At 37.6% G+C, this 17,420-nt stretch overlaps 1 protein-coding gene across 1 annotated transcript in view; it reads right to left on the bottom strand.

Moving 5' to 3' along the window:
* Window positions 1-1,977: 1,977 nt before the first annotated feature.
* The window catches only part of RAP1B (RAP1B, member of RAS oncogene family), an 81,071-nt gene continuing 65,628 nt past the window's right edge, over window positions 1,978-17,420 (bottom strand). Inside the window, exons 6-8 of the mRNA XM_065401411.1 lie at window positions 8,186-8,329; window positions 6,250-6,365; window positions 1,978-3,219 (exon numbers count right to left, since the gene is read on the bottom strand). Of these exons, the coding sequence (XP_065257483.1) occupies window positions 6,279-6,365; window positions 8,186-8,329 (231 nt within the window). The 3' untranslated portion in view covers window positions 1,978-3,219; window positions 6,250-6,278. The remainder of the gene's footprint in view (window positions 3,220-6,249; window positions 6,366-8,185; window positions 8,330-17,420) is intronic.

Here is a 17,420-nt window from a genome sequence, read left to right as displayed (position 1 = left end):
ACTGAAGTCAATTAGAGCTGGACTTTGAACATACAAAGTGCCTCACAATGCTAAGTACTCTGAAAAATTAGGTCCTGGTCATCTCAAGCTGGGCACCCACAATTAGCATAAATTTTTGATCTTAATATGTGCCTCAGCTCCCCATATTACAGATGGTGGTGGTATCACTCCCTCACCCTATAGAGATGTTATAAAATTAATGTATGTTTGTGAAGCACTCATATTACAGTGATGAGTGCCATAGAAAAGCCCATGAGGAAATAATTCAGTCTTCAGTTAAGTTTGAATAATCTGCAGTACTTATGGCATGAGGCCACACACGTTGAACAATGAGGATAAAACAAAATATTGAGTCCTGCACTTAGGACGGAAGAATCTCATGCACTGCTACAGACTAGGGACCAAATGGCTAGGCAGCAGTTCTGCAGAAAAGGACCTAGGGGTTACAGTGGACAAGAAGCTGGATATGAGTCGACAGTGTGCCCTTGTTGCCAAGAAGGCTAATGGCATTTTGGGCTATATAAGTAGGGGCATTGCCAGCAGATTGAGGGACGTGATCATTCCCCTCTATTCAACATTGGTGAGGCCTCATCTGGAGTACTGTGTCCAGTTTTGGGCCCCACAGTAAGGCCTCATCTGGAGTACTGTGTCCAGTTTTGGGCCCCACAGTACAAGAAGGATGTGGAAAAATTGGAAAGAGTCCAGCGGAGGGCAACAAAAATGATTAGGGGGCTGGAGCACATGATTTATGAGGAGAGGCTGAGGGAACTGGGATTGTTTAGTCTGCATAAGAGAAGAATGAGGGGGGATTTGATAGCTGCTTTCAACTACCTGAAAGGGGGTTCCAAAGAGGATGGATCTAGACTGTTCTCAGTGGTACCAGATGACAGAACAAGGAGTAATGGTCTCAAGTTGCAGTGGGGGAAGATTTAGGTTGGATATTAGGAAAAACTTTACTAGGAGGATGGTGAAGCACTGGAATGGGTTACCTAGGGAGGTGGTGGAATCTCCTTCCTTAAAGGTTTTTAAGGTCAGGCTTGACAAAGCCCTGGCTGGGATGATTTAGTTGGGAATTGGTCCTGCTTTGAGCAGGGGGTTGGACTAGATGACCTCCTGAGGTCCCTTCCAACCCTTATATTCTATGATTCTATGCTCATTTAGTGAGCACTATCTATTCTGTGTACTGACTGAGGCAGGGGTCTTGTGGAAAAAGCAGTATGTGATTGTCATGTAAAAGACAATCATAATGCATATGGAAACAAAGGGCTGAATTAAGGTGGCACAAGCAACCTTAATTCTATTATTTCCTTAGTGCTTGACTTTGCAACCTTAAAGTTTTTAGAGAGAGAGAGTGAGTGTGAGAGTGTGTGTGTGCTAATTCTGGACCTAGCATGGCATAGATAATTTCATTACAATAAGTAAGTTTGCCCAAGATCAAATAGAAGTATGTTTTAATCTAGAAAGAAGCAGTATGTTAGTCCACTTCATTCAGAGAGACTTTATAGCCATAACATGCTGATTTTAGAGATAAGATCATTGTATAAAAAGTCAAACAATGGTTACAGATAACACTTTCAAATACCCCAAAACAGCCATTGAACATCAAAATCCCTTTTTATAGATTGCTTCCTTTAGTAAGTGTTTTTTCCACAGGGAAAGAAAAAATTCAATGTGGTACCACTAGTGCTCTGAAAAAAACAGAACACCTCCTTGCCACTCCCCCACCCCCCACGTCTAGGTAACACTAGACAACATTTGTAGTCCTGGTCATCAACGGGCATTTACTCACCCATATTAAACTGGATGAATTCCTATGGCCTGTGTTATGCAGGATGCCAGACTGTATGATCATAATGGTCCCTTTTGGTCTTAAGATCTATGAAGTCTCAGTGCAAAATGCACATTATGTTTAAACTTGTTAAACCCATATTTACTGGCATTGTTAAAACACTACACAAAACATTCAAGTAGTAGATAATTGTAATGCAAGCCCTTGCATGGCAATCCAAATTTATTGAACTACTGATGCTAAGTCATACAAAATTGCACCACTTTTAATTAAGGCTTTTAGTTTACATTTGGCCACCTCAAAGCAGTTGTAACATTAGGTTGGTCAATTTAAATACTGTGGCTCCCTGTTGGATATACACACAATCTTTACACCCAAACGTTAATTCATACAAAGCAACAAGGCATTGTTAAATAAATCAGCAAAAGTTAATTACTGCAACTTAGGCCCTGTGACCAATTACACATGATTAAAATTACTTCCCACATTCACATCCACAGTACTCTTCCACCATTTAACATCTCAACCAAAACGTTACACATGTAAAACAATCACTAACAGGCAAAAGTACTAAAACCTGTATATTTGGTATTGCAAATACACTTATGCATGAGCAAGCAAGGGAATTAACAGTGAGAATCTACAGCTGCAGAAGCCTGAAAATGATTTACAAAATTGTTAAATCATTAAAAAAATCATTTTAAAATATACACTTCTTGTTGTAGACCCCCACTGTACACACAACTATAAACATTGTTCCCTATGTAAACAAGGAAAAGGAAACATACAATAAAAGGTTGAAAAGTCTGGACATTTCCTTCCCAACAGATATTAAAGGCAATGTCTTTAGTCAGACATATGAAAGGACTCTTATTTTAAAGACTAGATCACTGTCTCCACAGGTTTTTCCTAAAATTAAAAAAACTAAAGCTGTTGTGTTAATCAAAGCGGTTTTGTATAATATGATGATGATGATCCTGTATTTCTTTAAAAAAAGTTACAATAAGCTACAAATACCGATGAAGCAAAGTTATCTGGAGTAGTCTATATAGGAGCTCTTTGGACTTTCTTTTATTATGCTAAAATAGTGGTGCTTTCAGGATTTACATTATTGTACTCTCCAATAGAAAGTATGGGGATTATTGAAGTATACAGTACACAGTTTTCATACATGTACAACATTGGTGGATGAATGTCTCTTATCAGTAATACTGGATGTAGGCTCTGGTTTTACCAGTTGCATACACTTAGAATATTTATAAGTAAAAATCTCTCGTGACACTGGAAAGTGATTAGAATGTGCAAACTGATGTAGTAGCTTTCATCCACTTCTTAAAGGGTACCACCACAGGAAAGTCCATTTAAAATGTTGGTAGGTTTAATAAAGTTGGAATGCTGGCACTGTTGAATTGGGCAACAGTTCTTCAGACCTGTAATGATGAAACAGGAGATTAGTATTAAAGCACAGTTTTCTAGGACTGAAGAGTTCTGCATCTCAGTGTAACTAAGGTGAATTAAATGCTACTTTCAAAATTTACTAAGACCCTAAATCAGTAGTATATATAGACCCAGTGACATCAACTTGAAATTTAATGAAATTTAAAAGTGAAATACAGTAGTAATTTTAGATGCAACTTGCAACAATAGGTAAAAAGTTTGATTTAACTTATCTCCCTTTTAAAAATTATAAATATCCGTTACCTAGTACTAACATTTCTCTTCCCCCCTCCAAATCAGATCTCAAAATTTCTGCATTTTGTCTGAAACAGCTCATGCACATGCTTAGGAAACACAGGACTCAGCTTTCACGCTGGAAAGTTAAAAGTTGTAACAGACATTTATACCAGCAACTTATTTTTTCTTTAAGTCATGTGAAATGATGTATTTGACAGATTTTGGATCAGATATAATGGAAGACTATTATAAAAATTGTTAAAAGGGCTCTGAGAATTAAGTTTTTTTAAACTTTCCTAACATTTTTATAGCACACTTATACTAAATCTGTTCATGAACCGATTTAGTATAAAAGCCCAACAAAATGGATTTTAAAGCTTTTTTCCAAATGTATTTTGGTCAAAAGCAAAATTTTACCAGTACATTAAACACAATTTAGTTATAAAAGGAACCTTAGAAAAGGAAGTCAGGTTGGTTGATGAGGATATTGTGAGAAAGGGGGACTAGCTCTATGGGCCAATCAGCCAATGTGTCACCTAAACTGAAGTTTTATTTAAAAAAACAGTACTACATTTTTATAAGTGTATTTTTATTACTTGTGTACAAGTGTATTACCTGACCTTTTTACCTCAATACTCCAAAGTTATGTGGGTATTCACTGTAATTGGACAACTTTCACTTTCACCCTTTCAATGAAAACAGCCCTGGAAGCTGCCTCTTTAAAAGAAAGTTTCAGAAAACTAATCAGATGGAGAATTTATGATAAATTTAGAAATGGGAACGTAGCATTATATGGGCAAGAGAAAAACAAAAACAAAAAAAACCTACCCAAAGAGGTACCTCAGGTTTATTACAAAATAAAAGTGTAAATTAAGTATAGTTTCTACCTTTATACCTTCCTTGTTAAATATTAAGAAGCAATGAAAACCAGGAGTTTAAGTTTTCCTTTAAACATTTCTTTCAATATGCTCTGCCTATTGTGTTTAGTCACTAGTGCAGTCATGTGAAGAACTACAATCTCTGACACTTGGATTTGTAAAGACATTAATTTGACAGGCAACCCCCCCCAAAAAAAACAAACAGGTGGATGCTGATGCCCCCATAGGCACACCATTTGTCAGTGTGAATTTAATGAGATTAGGGCTAATATAGGCAGAATGCATTTAAATGACCTTAAACGCTAGCATCGATCATTTGCTATAACAACTTTGTAAACCATGGGATTCTGATGTAGAGTGATTGAAGTGGTGAGACTATGCAGCATCAAAGTATCAAAACCCCAATTTGTAGCACCAGGTTTAAAATTTCAGTAACTCAGCCATGAAAAAAAAAAAAATCTTTCCCGTTTGCTTGATTCCTGGATATTTACACTGGTGATGAGCCCAAACCATGCAGTTAGGGTATGGATTATTATTAGTGCATAGAATACTGCCACTTCTACCAGTGTTCAGGGGCATCTATCTGGGGTTTTGGTCCAGACCCATCAGTTTACTTTTTTCTTGCCAATCTCTCCAGATGCTTCTGGTACCAAACAATCTCAAATTTTATTTGGATTCAGACACTTCACTCAGCCTAGACTGTTTTTTGGCCAGATACTGGAAAAGAAAAGACAATGCACTGTCTAAATTTTAAGACAGGTCTGCGTGTTATCACTGTACTAATGATACCATAGCTCAGAGAGCAAAACTCCCTCCTCCCGCACAAGCTTCAAATACACTGAGTGGGAGGGATGAGACAATCCTGTACCAGAACTCTGAGAAAGAATAGAACTACTGAAATGCAATCCTATCCATTTGAACAGGCTACTGAAGGGGGACAACAGACATGGAAGAATCAAGATGAACAGGTGATAGTTGTCCAATGACAGGACAACCATGAGAGTATAGCATTGTCTCCATACCCAGACTGAAAATGCAAGTGACCAGGAAAAAGGAAATCCGAGGACACCCTGTGATGTCAGTGACTCACCAATTTCTCAAAAATCTTGCCAAAAAAAGTGCAGGCTTAAGCTTGCTCTGAGCTTTCTTAAACTAGATAAGGCATTAGTTAATTGTCACACTAAAAAAAGTTAATCTAGTAAACCAATAGCTCTAGGTAAAAAAAGTTTCAAGGAGTGATACATATGAAACATGGATTGTCCAATAGCTCACTTCCAAATATACACGTTGCAACATCTTTCTTTTTTTAAAAGACTAACTCCTCTATCAGGACAACGTATGTTTTTAAGTTACAGAAACCTACACAAGGCTCTTACAGTCCAGAGCAAGTTGTTAAAAAAAAAAAACCAATAGCTTAACACACATTCTATAAGCCTATGCACATATTTACAGCAGATCACAAAGCAAAAGATGACATTTTAGCTGTACAGTGGTATACTACAGTCTTCCAGAACTGCAATTATTTTGTCAGTAAGATACATTTTGTTTAATCAGACTTCATACAAGCCTGCCTATTTTTGGCTAGTTACATTTAATGCTTTAAGATATCTCATATGATATTTACATTTTCTGATGTCTATGCAAGGTTGTTTAGTCCGTCAAAAGATTTTGGTCCATCAGTGCGAGAGGCATATCTTATGAATGCCTTTTCATTTGACTCTGGAATGGCAGAGCCCAAAAAACCTATTTCAAATACTTTTATTTCTATGTTAAAACAAATAAAGTCTCTGATCCTATTTTGCACTCCTATTACTTGAATAGCTAAATTGAACCTTTGAAAACAGTTAGTGGTAGGTCAACAACAACAAAAAAGCAGAGAAAATTAAGAAAATAAGTGAGCGAGCTTACCTGGCTCAGAGCTACAGTACATCTATGAATTAAAGTAGCTGACACGATGACTTTTTGCGTGCTTTTCCAGGCACTGGAGTTTTTCTGTTAATTTGCCGCACAAGGTCATAAAAGATCTGTGAACACAAGAAGTTCCTAGTTTAGGCAACTTAAGCCACTTCTCTTTTAGCCTTTAAGCTTTTCATGCATTGTTCACTTAAAAATGTGCACATTTAACCTTCATGTTTTGAGACCTATTTAAAATATGAGCAGATACTTATTTGTTTTCTACCTCCCCCTCTAGTTAAAGCTGCCAAGGTTTTTTCAGTTTAACTGGAAGTGAGGTATAATACCTCACTAAGCATCAAGAGCAGCTTGTCTTGCAGGCAAAGTTTCCTGTATCCACATATATTTGAACTGTATTTCACACTCCAACATGATTAACTATATGCATCGTTTTGATTTGTAATTAAGTGTTCAGGTCAAATACAGTGGACAAAATTGAGCCATAAGCAGTTTATGTACTTTTTATAGAATTACTCCTCCTAAAGAGATAATATTTCTTTAAGAGAATTCTAGTAGAATTCTATTGTATATTTTAGAATGTTACATGCTTTGTAACCAGTCAGGTATAAGTTACACATTTGATAAGATCAATTTAGTGTTTAAATATATGAAAAAAATCAGTCTAATTTAATAACTCGTTTAATATCTGAGTACTATCCTGATTTTTAATCAAAATAAAAGTTTAATTCAGCAGCTTCCTCAGGGGTAAAATGTGGCAATAATTGAAAAGCTCATAGCAAAAAAATACATAAACTAGGACGGAAAGCGTAGGAATACATATCTAATTGGAATTGTACAAGCCTGGAATTTCGTGAGAACACTAATTTAGATGCAAGTCAATCAGTTCTAAATACAATTAAATAGCATGTGCTTCACTTATAAATAAGGTTCTGTCTCCCCCCAATATCATCTCCTCTCAATCTCTGAATGTCTTGCAACAAGTTCATAGGTTGTAGCTGCACTAGTAGTTATTTCCTGGGCATTTTCCACATTGGAATATTCTATTCCTACTTATTTCTACTGCATGAAGTTCTAATCCAGTGATTCTCAAACTTTTGTACTGGTGACCCCTTTCACATAGCAAGCCTCTGAGTGCAATCCTCCTTATAAATTAAAAACACTTCTTTATATATTTAACACCATTATAAATGCTTGAAGCAAAGTGGGGTTGGGGTGGAGGCTGACAGCTCGCGACCCCCCTCCATGTAATTACCTCACGACCCCCTGAGGGGTCCCAACCCCCAGTTTGAGAACCCATGTTCTAATCCAATAAAATATATTACTTTTACCATTAACCAAATAGATTTATCTATTGGCTAACAGGTAGTCTCCAGAAATTCTAAATAGGAAAATACACATTAGCTATGATATAGTTTAAAATTAGATATGCTTAAGGCCTACAAGACCCCAAAAGATCATTTATATTAACACAATTGGTAACAACATTTGTGCAAGACATTTCTTGTGGCAGGGATACTCCCTAGTGGTCTCCAAGAAGCTATCCTGTAGTTCCATCTCTATCACAAGAGTAAAAAAAAAAAAAAAAAGTGAAAAAGCAAGAACAAGTGTTCTGCCCAATGTGTTTTCAATGAACAATTGAGTACAATAATGAAATGCTTGCATGTTCAGTGAAAAATCTGTAACAAGCAGAAATAAAAGCAGTTGCAAGCCCAAAGCCGTAAGTTTATAATTAGGAAGCTAGCTGTAAACACCTAGGTAAGTCTTGATTACAGGCATCTGATAATGTAAAATTTCTTGCAGGGTACAATTCTGCCCACTGAAATCTAAGGGAATTTAACATGAAGTTCAGAATTTTGTTTTTAGACAGCAAGAAGCAGCAAGTTGTTAGAAAAGCAATTCATTTGTTTTTTCATAAGGTATTAAGCCTTACCTCATTAACATTTATTTTTGATTTTGCAGAAGACTCTAAGAATGCACAGTTATTCCATTGCCTTGCTAGATTCTGTCCTTGCTCCTTTCCCACAACTCTTTCATCTTCCAAATCACACTTGTTGCCAACTAGAATCATTGGCACCTAAATAGGACAGATATTTTAATTTATATATAAAGTTGAAGCCAGAAGCTGAATCATTACAACTGACGGGAAAAAAAGGGCAGTACAAGAGAAACCTGGTATCTTACATGAAGCAGATTTTTTGCGCTACTTGTTAACAGTTACATTAAGTCATTTTGATTTGAAGATGATCGGGTTACAGAACTGTAAACTGAACTGTTGATTATCCCAGGATCTGGTCACATGTGCAAAATACTTCAAGTGAGTTCGTTTTATTAAGTCAGCTCAAGCTATTCACTCCAAGGCCTCTCCTAACTGAAGACTGCCAGCTGTATTCAGCTAGTGAAAAAACTACTTGACTGGTTAAATTACAAGTTGAGACCACACAACTCCTGTTCAAATTTCCCACCCTTACTCAACTTGAACTCTGACTTCAGAAGGGCATGTGAAGAGGTGGAGGGCAGCAGTTGTATGGGTTTATTTGACATGTTTTACTACATTGTAGTTAAAAAAATTTTAAGTGTACACAATGGTTATATTTTTCATAAAGAGCAAACACCAAAAAAAAAAATTCTTCCAAGCTCCCAGAACCTTGTTTTCAGCCATGTTATGGTGGAAAGGTTGCTCTTGCACAGTCAACCATGTATAAACTGATAGCCACAGTATTAGCGTTTTGCTCTAATCGGAGGCCCACATCAAGAGAATTCACCCCTTCTGGTGCGGACCTTACATAAGTTCTTTAACTAGGTGGATCTTTGTTCTGAAAGGAGTGATGTCACTACTTGACTGAAACTCCATCTATATATGGAAGCTTCTTAATGAGCAACTGCTCTTAATGAAAGGGCTACCTGGAATTCTCTGGACCATGATTCCCTGAAACAGGGATTTTTTTTTTTTAAACAACAATTAGCATAAACAACCACTGGAACAACTTCAGATTTGTGGTGGATTCCCCATCACAACATTTAAATGAAGATTGGATGCTTTTCTAGAAGGTATGCTTTATAGTTCAACAGGAATTTTGGAGAAGTTCTATGGCCTGTATTATACAGGAGGGTTGGGTTAGATGATCAGAGTGGTCCCTTCTGGCCTTGGAGTCGATGAATCCTCCAGGTCCTGTTGGACCAGGATTCTTTAGAAAGTATCTGTGTTGTCTAGTTTGTATCCCTGTGTAAGACTCCTTCACTGCACTTACCTGAATGGCTATCAGCAGTGTGCAGTATTTACTTTACAAGAAATTCAACAGTGAATTATTCAATTCCCAAATTTCACATTTACCAGAATGTTTACAGATACAGCATGAACACAGCCAGTCATGTTTTGTCAGTGAACACATTCAATACCTCATCTATCCAAGAAGTCAATGAACACTGCACCGTTTCTTAAAAGCATTTATTTTTAAAAGCATTAAAGTGTCTTAAAAGTTCAGTCGAATAGTGTTAAAGCACAAGGATAGGGCCAAATGTATAGCCAAATTTTTGGTTTTGATATTGAATTTAAGTTCATTTCCCTAACCCACCAATGCTCCCTCTCACCTGCATACATACCTATTCATACCTTTCAACTACTGCCAAGGTAGACTAAGTGCAGCAGTAATCGCAGCAGCATGCCTTACTCAGAAGTAGGAGTGAGAACATATTTTGCTGCGTGGAATAGCCAAATTCAAAGAAAGAACACCAGTGAAATAAAAAAAAGGAGTACCTCAGAAGTATCTCTTGCCCCATAGTATCTGAGCACCAAAGAGAACCTGCTTCATAGGGTAGGGAAAGATATTCATTCTTCTTTCCCAGTCCTCATCAACATTCAGAAAGACCCCTTCACTCTAAGCAGCCAAGAGGGAGAAGTAGATTGGGCTCTGACTCTATAAACTGTGCACTGTGAGCCATATACGGCCCTCTAATTTCACAGATATTGCTGGGACTGCGAACTGAACACTCAAAGGTTTCTCCCGTGCGCTCAAAAGCCCCGATTGTGCTCAAAAGGAAAAAAGAAAATCTTTAAGAAATATTGATCTGCATCCCTCTATTTCTTCCTCAGAAAGGAACTTCTGAAAGTGTCAAAATTTTCTACTCTAATCCTCCAAAAGTTAGCTTTACATTGAACTAAATAGCATTCCAGGTGCCTCTGAAGTATTTCAAGCAAGACAGCTAGAGGACAAGTGAGCTACCCCTCTCCAGCAGCTGCAGTATTTTTCAGACAGCTCAGTAAAATTAGGAGCCGATTTACCTTCTGAAGATATAATCTATCAGTTATCCAGATGCCTGCAAAGTTTAGCAACTGAACAGGAACAGGGAGAAGGTAGAAGCAAAGGCAGAAAAACCCAAGACCTGTGTGTGTTTTATACATTAACAAAAGGAGGGAGTAGAGGAGAGATTCACTATTTCCTTTGACACCTTATTTACATAAGTCGATGTTAACCATTGTAATAAGCCAGAACCCATGACAAGGTTAGTGATGTGTCATGCATTTTTTAATCAATTTAAACATGGTTAAGACATCAAGCCTCTGAAACCAGCCAATTAGAATATTTTGTCTAATGCCCAGAACCATAATGTTTAGCTGTTAGTTACTGTACCAGTAAATGCCTTGGTTTTGCTCTACTAATAAGGCAGTCGCAAAAGCAATTAAGGGAACTCATTAAGACCCCAGAATTAAGATGTTGTGATGCACTTTTTTTGCTCACATCTCCTCTGACCTGCTATCTTCTGACTTTTACATTGGAGACAGAGCTGCAACATGACAAGAACAGCGGCAAAGGTAGTCTGGGAATAAGACAACAGGCAACCTCTAACTGTCCAACAAGAGCTGTGGCCTCAGTCAGAACAGTGAACATAAACATAAGAACAGCCATACTGGGTCAGACCAAAGGTCCATCCAGCCCAATATCCTGTCTCCGACAGTGGCCAATGCCAGGTGTCCCAGAGGGAGTGAACCTTACAGGTAATGATCAAGAGATCTCTCTCCTGCCATCCATCTCCACCCTCTGACAAACAGAGGCTAGGGACACCATTCCTTACTCATCCTGGCTAATAGCCATTAATGGGCTTAACCGCCATGAATTTATCTAGTTCTCTTTTAAACCCTGTTATAATCCTAGGGTATGTCTACACTACCTGCCAGATCGGCGGGCAGCGATCGATCCAGCGGAGGTCGATTTATCGCGTCTAGTCTAGACACGATAAATTGACCCCCAAGCGATCTCCCGTCGACTCACCGACGTGAAGACACCATGGTAAGTTGATCTAAGTATGTTGACTTCAGCTCCGTTATTCACGGAGCTGAAGTTGCGTAACTTAGATTGATCCCCCCTAGTGTAGACCAGGCCCTAGCCTTCACAACCTCCTCAGGCAAGGAGTTCCACAGGTTGACTGTGCACTGTGTGAAGAACTTTCTTTTATTTGTTTTAAACCTGCTGCCCATTAATTTCATTTGGTGGCCCCTAGTTCTTATATTATGGGAACAAGTAGATAACTTTTCCTTATTCACTTTCTCCACACCACTCATGATTTTATATACCTCTATCATATCCTCCCTTAGTCTCCTCTTTTCCAAGCTGAAAAGTCCTAGCCTCTTTAATCTCTCCTCATATGGGACCCGTTCCAAACCCCTAATCATTTTAGTTGCCCTTCTCTGAACCTTTTCTAATGCCAGTATATCTTTTTGGAGATGAGGAGACCACATCTGTACGCAGTATTCAAGATGTGGGTGTACCATGGATTTATATAAGGGCAGTAAGATATTCTCCATCTTATTCGCTATCCATTTTTTTTTAATGATTCCTAACATCCTGTTTGCTTTTTTGACTGCCGCTGCACACTGCATGGACGTCTTCAGAAAACTAGCCACGATGACTCCAAGATCTCTTTCCTGTTTAGCTGTAGCTAAATTAGCCCCCATCATATTGTATGTATAATTAGGGTTATTTTTTCCAGTGTGCATTACTTTACATTTATCCACATTAAATTTCATTTGCCATTTTGTTGCCCAATCACTTAGTTTTGTGAGATCTTTTTGAAGTTCTTCATAGTCTGCTTTGGTCTCAACTATCTTGAGGAGTTTAGTATCATCTGCAAACTTTGCCACCTCACTGTTTACCCCTTTCTCCAGATCATTTATGAATAAGTTGAACAGGATTGGTCGTAGGACTGACCCTTAGGGAACACCACTCGTTACCCCTCTCCATTCTGAAAATTTAACATTTACTCCTACCCTTTGTTCCCTGTCTTTTAACCAGTTCTCAATCCATGAAAGGATCTTCCCTCTTATCCCATGACAACTGTACCCATTTTTTTTTTTTTTTTTTGCAGGCTTATTTGCCCCCCCTGCAAAAGACAAACTGTAAAACTGAAAATTAGGAGTGTCCTTGGAAAATACAAAAGAAGTAGGGCTGTTGATTAATGGCAGTTAACTCACACGATTGACTCAAAAAATTAATCACGCTTAATCGCACTTTTTAATTGTACTGTTAAACAATACCAATTGAAATTTATTAAATATTTTGGATGTTTTTCTACATTTTCAAATATTGATTTCAATTACAAGTATACAAAGTATACAATGCTCACTTTATATGCTTATTTTTTATTACAAATATTTGCACTTGAAAAATGGCAAACGAAAGAAATAGTATTTTTTAATTCACCTCATACAAGTACTGTAGTGAAATCTATTGTTAAAGTGCAACTTACAAATGTAGATTTGTGTGTGTTACATAACTTCACTCAAAAACAAAATGTAAAACTTTAGCGCCTAGAAGTCCACTCAGTCCTATTTCTTGTTCAGCCAATCGCTAAAACAAACAAGTTTGTTTACGTTTACGGGACATAATGCTGCCCTCTTCTTATTTACAATGTCACCTGAAAGTGAGAACAGGAGTTCGCATGGCATTTTTGTAGTTGGCATTGCAAGGTCTTTACGTGCCAGCTATGCTAAACATTCATATACCCCTTCATGCTTCATTCCAGAGGACATGCTTCCATAACTGAGGACACTTGTTAAAAAAACAATGCGTTAAATTTGTGACTGAACTTCTTGGGGGAGAACTGTACGTCTCCTAGTCTATTTTACCCGCATTCTGCCATATATTTCATGTTATAGCAGTCTCAGATGATGACCCAGCACATGTTCTTAAAACGAACAATTTCACTGCAGATTTGACAAAAAGGAAAGAAGGTACCAATGTGAGATTTCTAAAGATAGCTACATCAGTCGACCCAAGGTTTAAGAATCTGAAGGGCTTCCAAAATCTGAGCAGGATGCTCTACACCTCATGCTTTCAGAAGTCTTACAAGAGCAACACTCCGATGCAGAAACTACAGAACCCGAACCACCAAAAAAGAAAATCAACCTTCGTCTGGTGGCTTCTGACTGACTCAGATGATGAAAATGAACATGCGTTGGTCAGCACTGCTTTGGATGGTTATCGAACAGAACCCCTTATGAACATGGACGCATGTCCTCTCAAATGGTGGTTGAAGCATGAAGGGACATATGAATCTTTAATGCATCTGGCACATAAATATCTTGCGATGCCAGCTACAACAGTGCCATGCGAACACCTATTCTCACTTTTAGGTGATACTGTAAACAAGAAGCGAGCAGCATTATCTCCTGCAAATGTAAACAAACTTGTTTGTCTGAGCGACTGGCTGAACAAGAAATAAGACTGAGTGGACTTGTAGGCTCCAAAGTTTGACACTGTTTTGTTTTTGAATGCAATTTTTTTGTACATAATTCTACATCTGCAAGTTCAATTTTCATGATTGAGATTGCACTACTGTACTTGTATTAGGTGAATTGAAAAATACTCTAGTTTTTTACAGTGCAAATTTGTAATCAAAAATATAAAGTGAGCACTGTACACTTTGTATTCTGTGTTGTAAGTGAAATCAATACATTTGAAAATGTAGAAAACATCAAAAACTATTTAAATAAATGGTATCCTATTATTGTTTAACAGTTCTATTAATTGTAGGATTAATCATGATTAATTTTTTTTAATTGCTTGACAGCCCTAAAAAGTAGTTTATATCATCATTTGGTAGAAAATACATGGCTGTGGAACTTAGCTATAGCATTCTAAGCTTTCCAACTGATTTGGTGGAGAGAACAGTTTTGATGCAGTTTACTCAAAGCTGTTTGCCAAATTCTTTTAGCCTTGTCAGAGAAAATTTGCTTCTGCACTGCTCTATCTTCCCCCAAGTATCTCTTTCCTAAAAGACTGCAATAATTCATTATGGGGCAAACACTCAGAGAAGGCTGTGTTATTCAAATAACTGAAGTGAAACCAAGCTTAGTTTCTGACCTTGAATTAATGACAAATAGCTGAGTTACTTACCTGTAACTGGAGTTTTCAAAGTGGGTAATGTCCATAATCCCCACTCTTTGCCTGTGCACACTGCCATTGGACCCAGGAGTTGCTGGGAACTAAGTTTCAGGAAAGTTTGATGCACACTGAGTGCCAGCCACCCCTATATACAAACACACAGGACATGCTCCCGCTTCAGTTTCCATTATCTGTCAGATGTAAATAATCCGAAGTGATTTGGGAATGGCAAGTAGAGCAGATAGGATGAATGTGTTAGGATTAGCTATTTGAAGAACTTCAGTTCCCAATAAGTAACCCAGATTTTTCCTCCACACATCCCACTTCTTGTGGAATAAAAAGCAGTAACCCATAAACACACTGATGAGAAGGTTACGAGGCTAAGAATTAAAAAGGGGGGGGGGGGTTTGGAAACTAAGCTGATCAGTGTAGCAGGTTCCATGTCACATTTTAAAATGATATGGTTGGTATAGACTGGAAGCTGCTTTACCACTAGATTTCCTGAGGTACCTTCAAATACACTTGGAAAAGCCCTGAAATACAGCTACTCATCTAAAACGAGATTTTATGTACAGTGACCTCTTTCTAAAATGCAGAGATTTGCTCCTTCTATTCAAAGTCAGACCCGCTTACTGACGTAAGCAGTTAGTTTTACTTCCATAACTGGTTAGTTCTGCATAGCTAACAAGAATAGAGGAGAGCAAACTGGATTCCATTCCTTCTTGTGCAGTGCCTCAGTAGAATTGTTTACTTTAGCTCCATTGACAGGCAAGTTACTCTGTGAAAACCCACCAAATACAGGGTTACACAGGATATCACAGCGGACACAATTTAGTTCACAGGGCTGAGATGATGCACAAGAGGAAAGAAGCCAGCTGACAGGTTTTTTTCCTAGTTGCTAGTGCTAACATTTGACCTGGAGGGCACTGAAACAGCCCCACAAAACCTTTTAACTTCATTTTACCAGTCACTTTTCAAAGCGGAACTGCACTTTAAGGACAAATCCTATAGTTTGTCAGGCAAGACTTCATTGAGTTTTATTACTTGCATACAGATTGGATGATCTGGCCTTGAGGAGTTTACCCAGACCTAGCTCGCCCACTTCATAGATTCCAAGGCCAGAAAGTATCATTGTGATCTAGTCCAGGGGTTTTCAAGCTGTGGTCTATGCCTACAATTCCCAAATGGATCCGCACCGCCATTTGAAATATTTTAGGGGTCTGCAAATGAAAAAAGGTTGAAAACCACTGATCTAGTCAGACGTCCTGTATAAAACACAGGCCACAGAAATTCACCAAAATAATTCCTAGAGCATATCTTTTAGAAAAACATCCAGTCTAGATTTAAAATTTGTCAGTGATGGAGAATCCACAACTGTTGGTAAGTTGTTCCAATGGTTAGTTTCTCTGTTAAAAATTTACACCTTATTTCCAATCTTGATTTAAAACAGGAAAAAACTATGAAACCATGTAAAGAGGATTAGTTTTTAGACAATGTGGCAACCTGGAACTCTCATCCTCTATATTAGTGCTCTTTTCCCTCCACTTCTTTTGAATGACTTTCAGATTTGAGTTATAAAAGTAGTATACATGTTTCAGTACCAAGTCATTCTAAATACACCACTCAGGCAGCCTTTGGATGTTTCCTATTTGTCCATAAAAGCATGACACTTTGAATTAAGACTCAGTTTAAAAATCTTAAGAGTTGCCTTGGTTTTCGTCCAATTCCTTGCAATGCTCATTTGTTGCTAAATAGAAAAACAACTTGTTCGGGTTTGGATGCAAATAAAAGATTCACATTATCTAGAAATGAAGTTCTTCCTCCATTCATGACACTGGAATGATACTTGCTCTTAGGGTTCCATTAGAGAGAAGAGGATTAACTGAGGTGAAGACGTGCACCAGATCTTGTGCATGTACTAGTACACCCACAACAAACTTTCCTGAAAATTAAAAGTTCAATGTCTCCTGTGTCCCTACAGTAGTGGTAGCAGATGTAGCTATATCTATTCAGGGAGATTAGTCAAGATCCCTCATGAACATGAAATAGATTAACTAAAAACTGGAAGTCGCTTCCCTCCGCCCCCCGTTAATGTCTGTTACTGTAAACAAGATTATGATCTTCAGAAGCCAACAAAACAAATGATTCTAAGAAGGAAGTGGAACAGGGTGTTACTCATGAACATTAAATAGATTAATGAGATCACCCCCTTTAAAATACTTCTAAGACTTTTGTTACTCAGCTGTTCACATTAAATCTACCTCTTTTTTTCCTTTATGCAATAATTTCTTTTGCTCTTCAAACACAAGTTTAAGCAACAATAAAAACTCAAACTTTTGAAAGTTATCCCTCACTCAAGTGATAAATTATCCACGTACTTCCTGTACTGTAGTAATATAGCCCCAATTAAATGCTGAAAGGCTCAGTCTCGTTAAGATTTTCAAGACCAGTCATTAGTAAAAGAGGGATACAAATTAAGATTGTGTGAAAGTAATACAAAGCTTAGTCTTGCAAGTACTATCTCAAAAAAGAAAACTGTCAAAATGACCCATTTTGCTTAACAATTACAGTACATCTTTCAGTAAGCAAGAAATTCAAAGATGTGTCTACAGCTAAAATACTCATTTGTAAAACCAAACTCAGCAGCTTTAAAGATGGGGTCTTCTGCAGTACTTTTGTTTTAGATGTACTAGTCAAAATAAGCTTATATATACTTATGGAGTATTTAAAAGCAAAAGATTAACAGACTATGTGACAGATTCACTTTAGACACCATACAAAAGTGCA

The sequence above is a fragment of the Emys orbicularis genome, chromosome 1, assembly GCF_028017835.1.
Source record: "Emys orbicularis isolate rEmyOrb1 chromosome 1, rEmyOrb1.hap1, whole genome shotgun sequence".
Classification (NCBI taxonomy): Eukaryota; Metazoa; Chordata; order Testudines; family Emydidae; genus Emys; species Emys orbicularis.
Note: the sequence above shows the minus strand (reverse complement) of the source record. Positions and strands in the feature narration are given on the sequence as shown.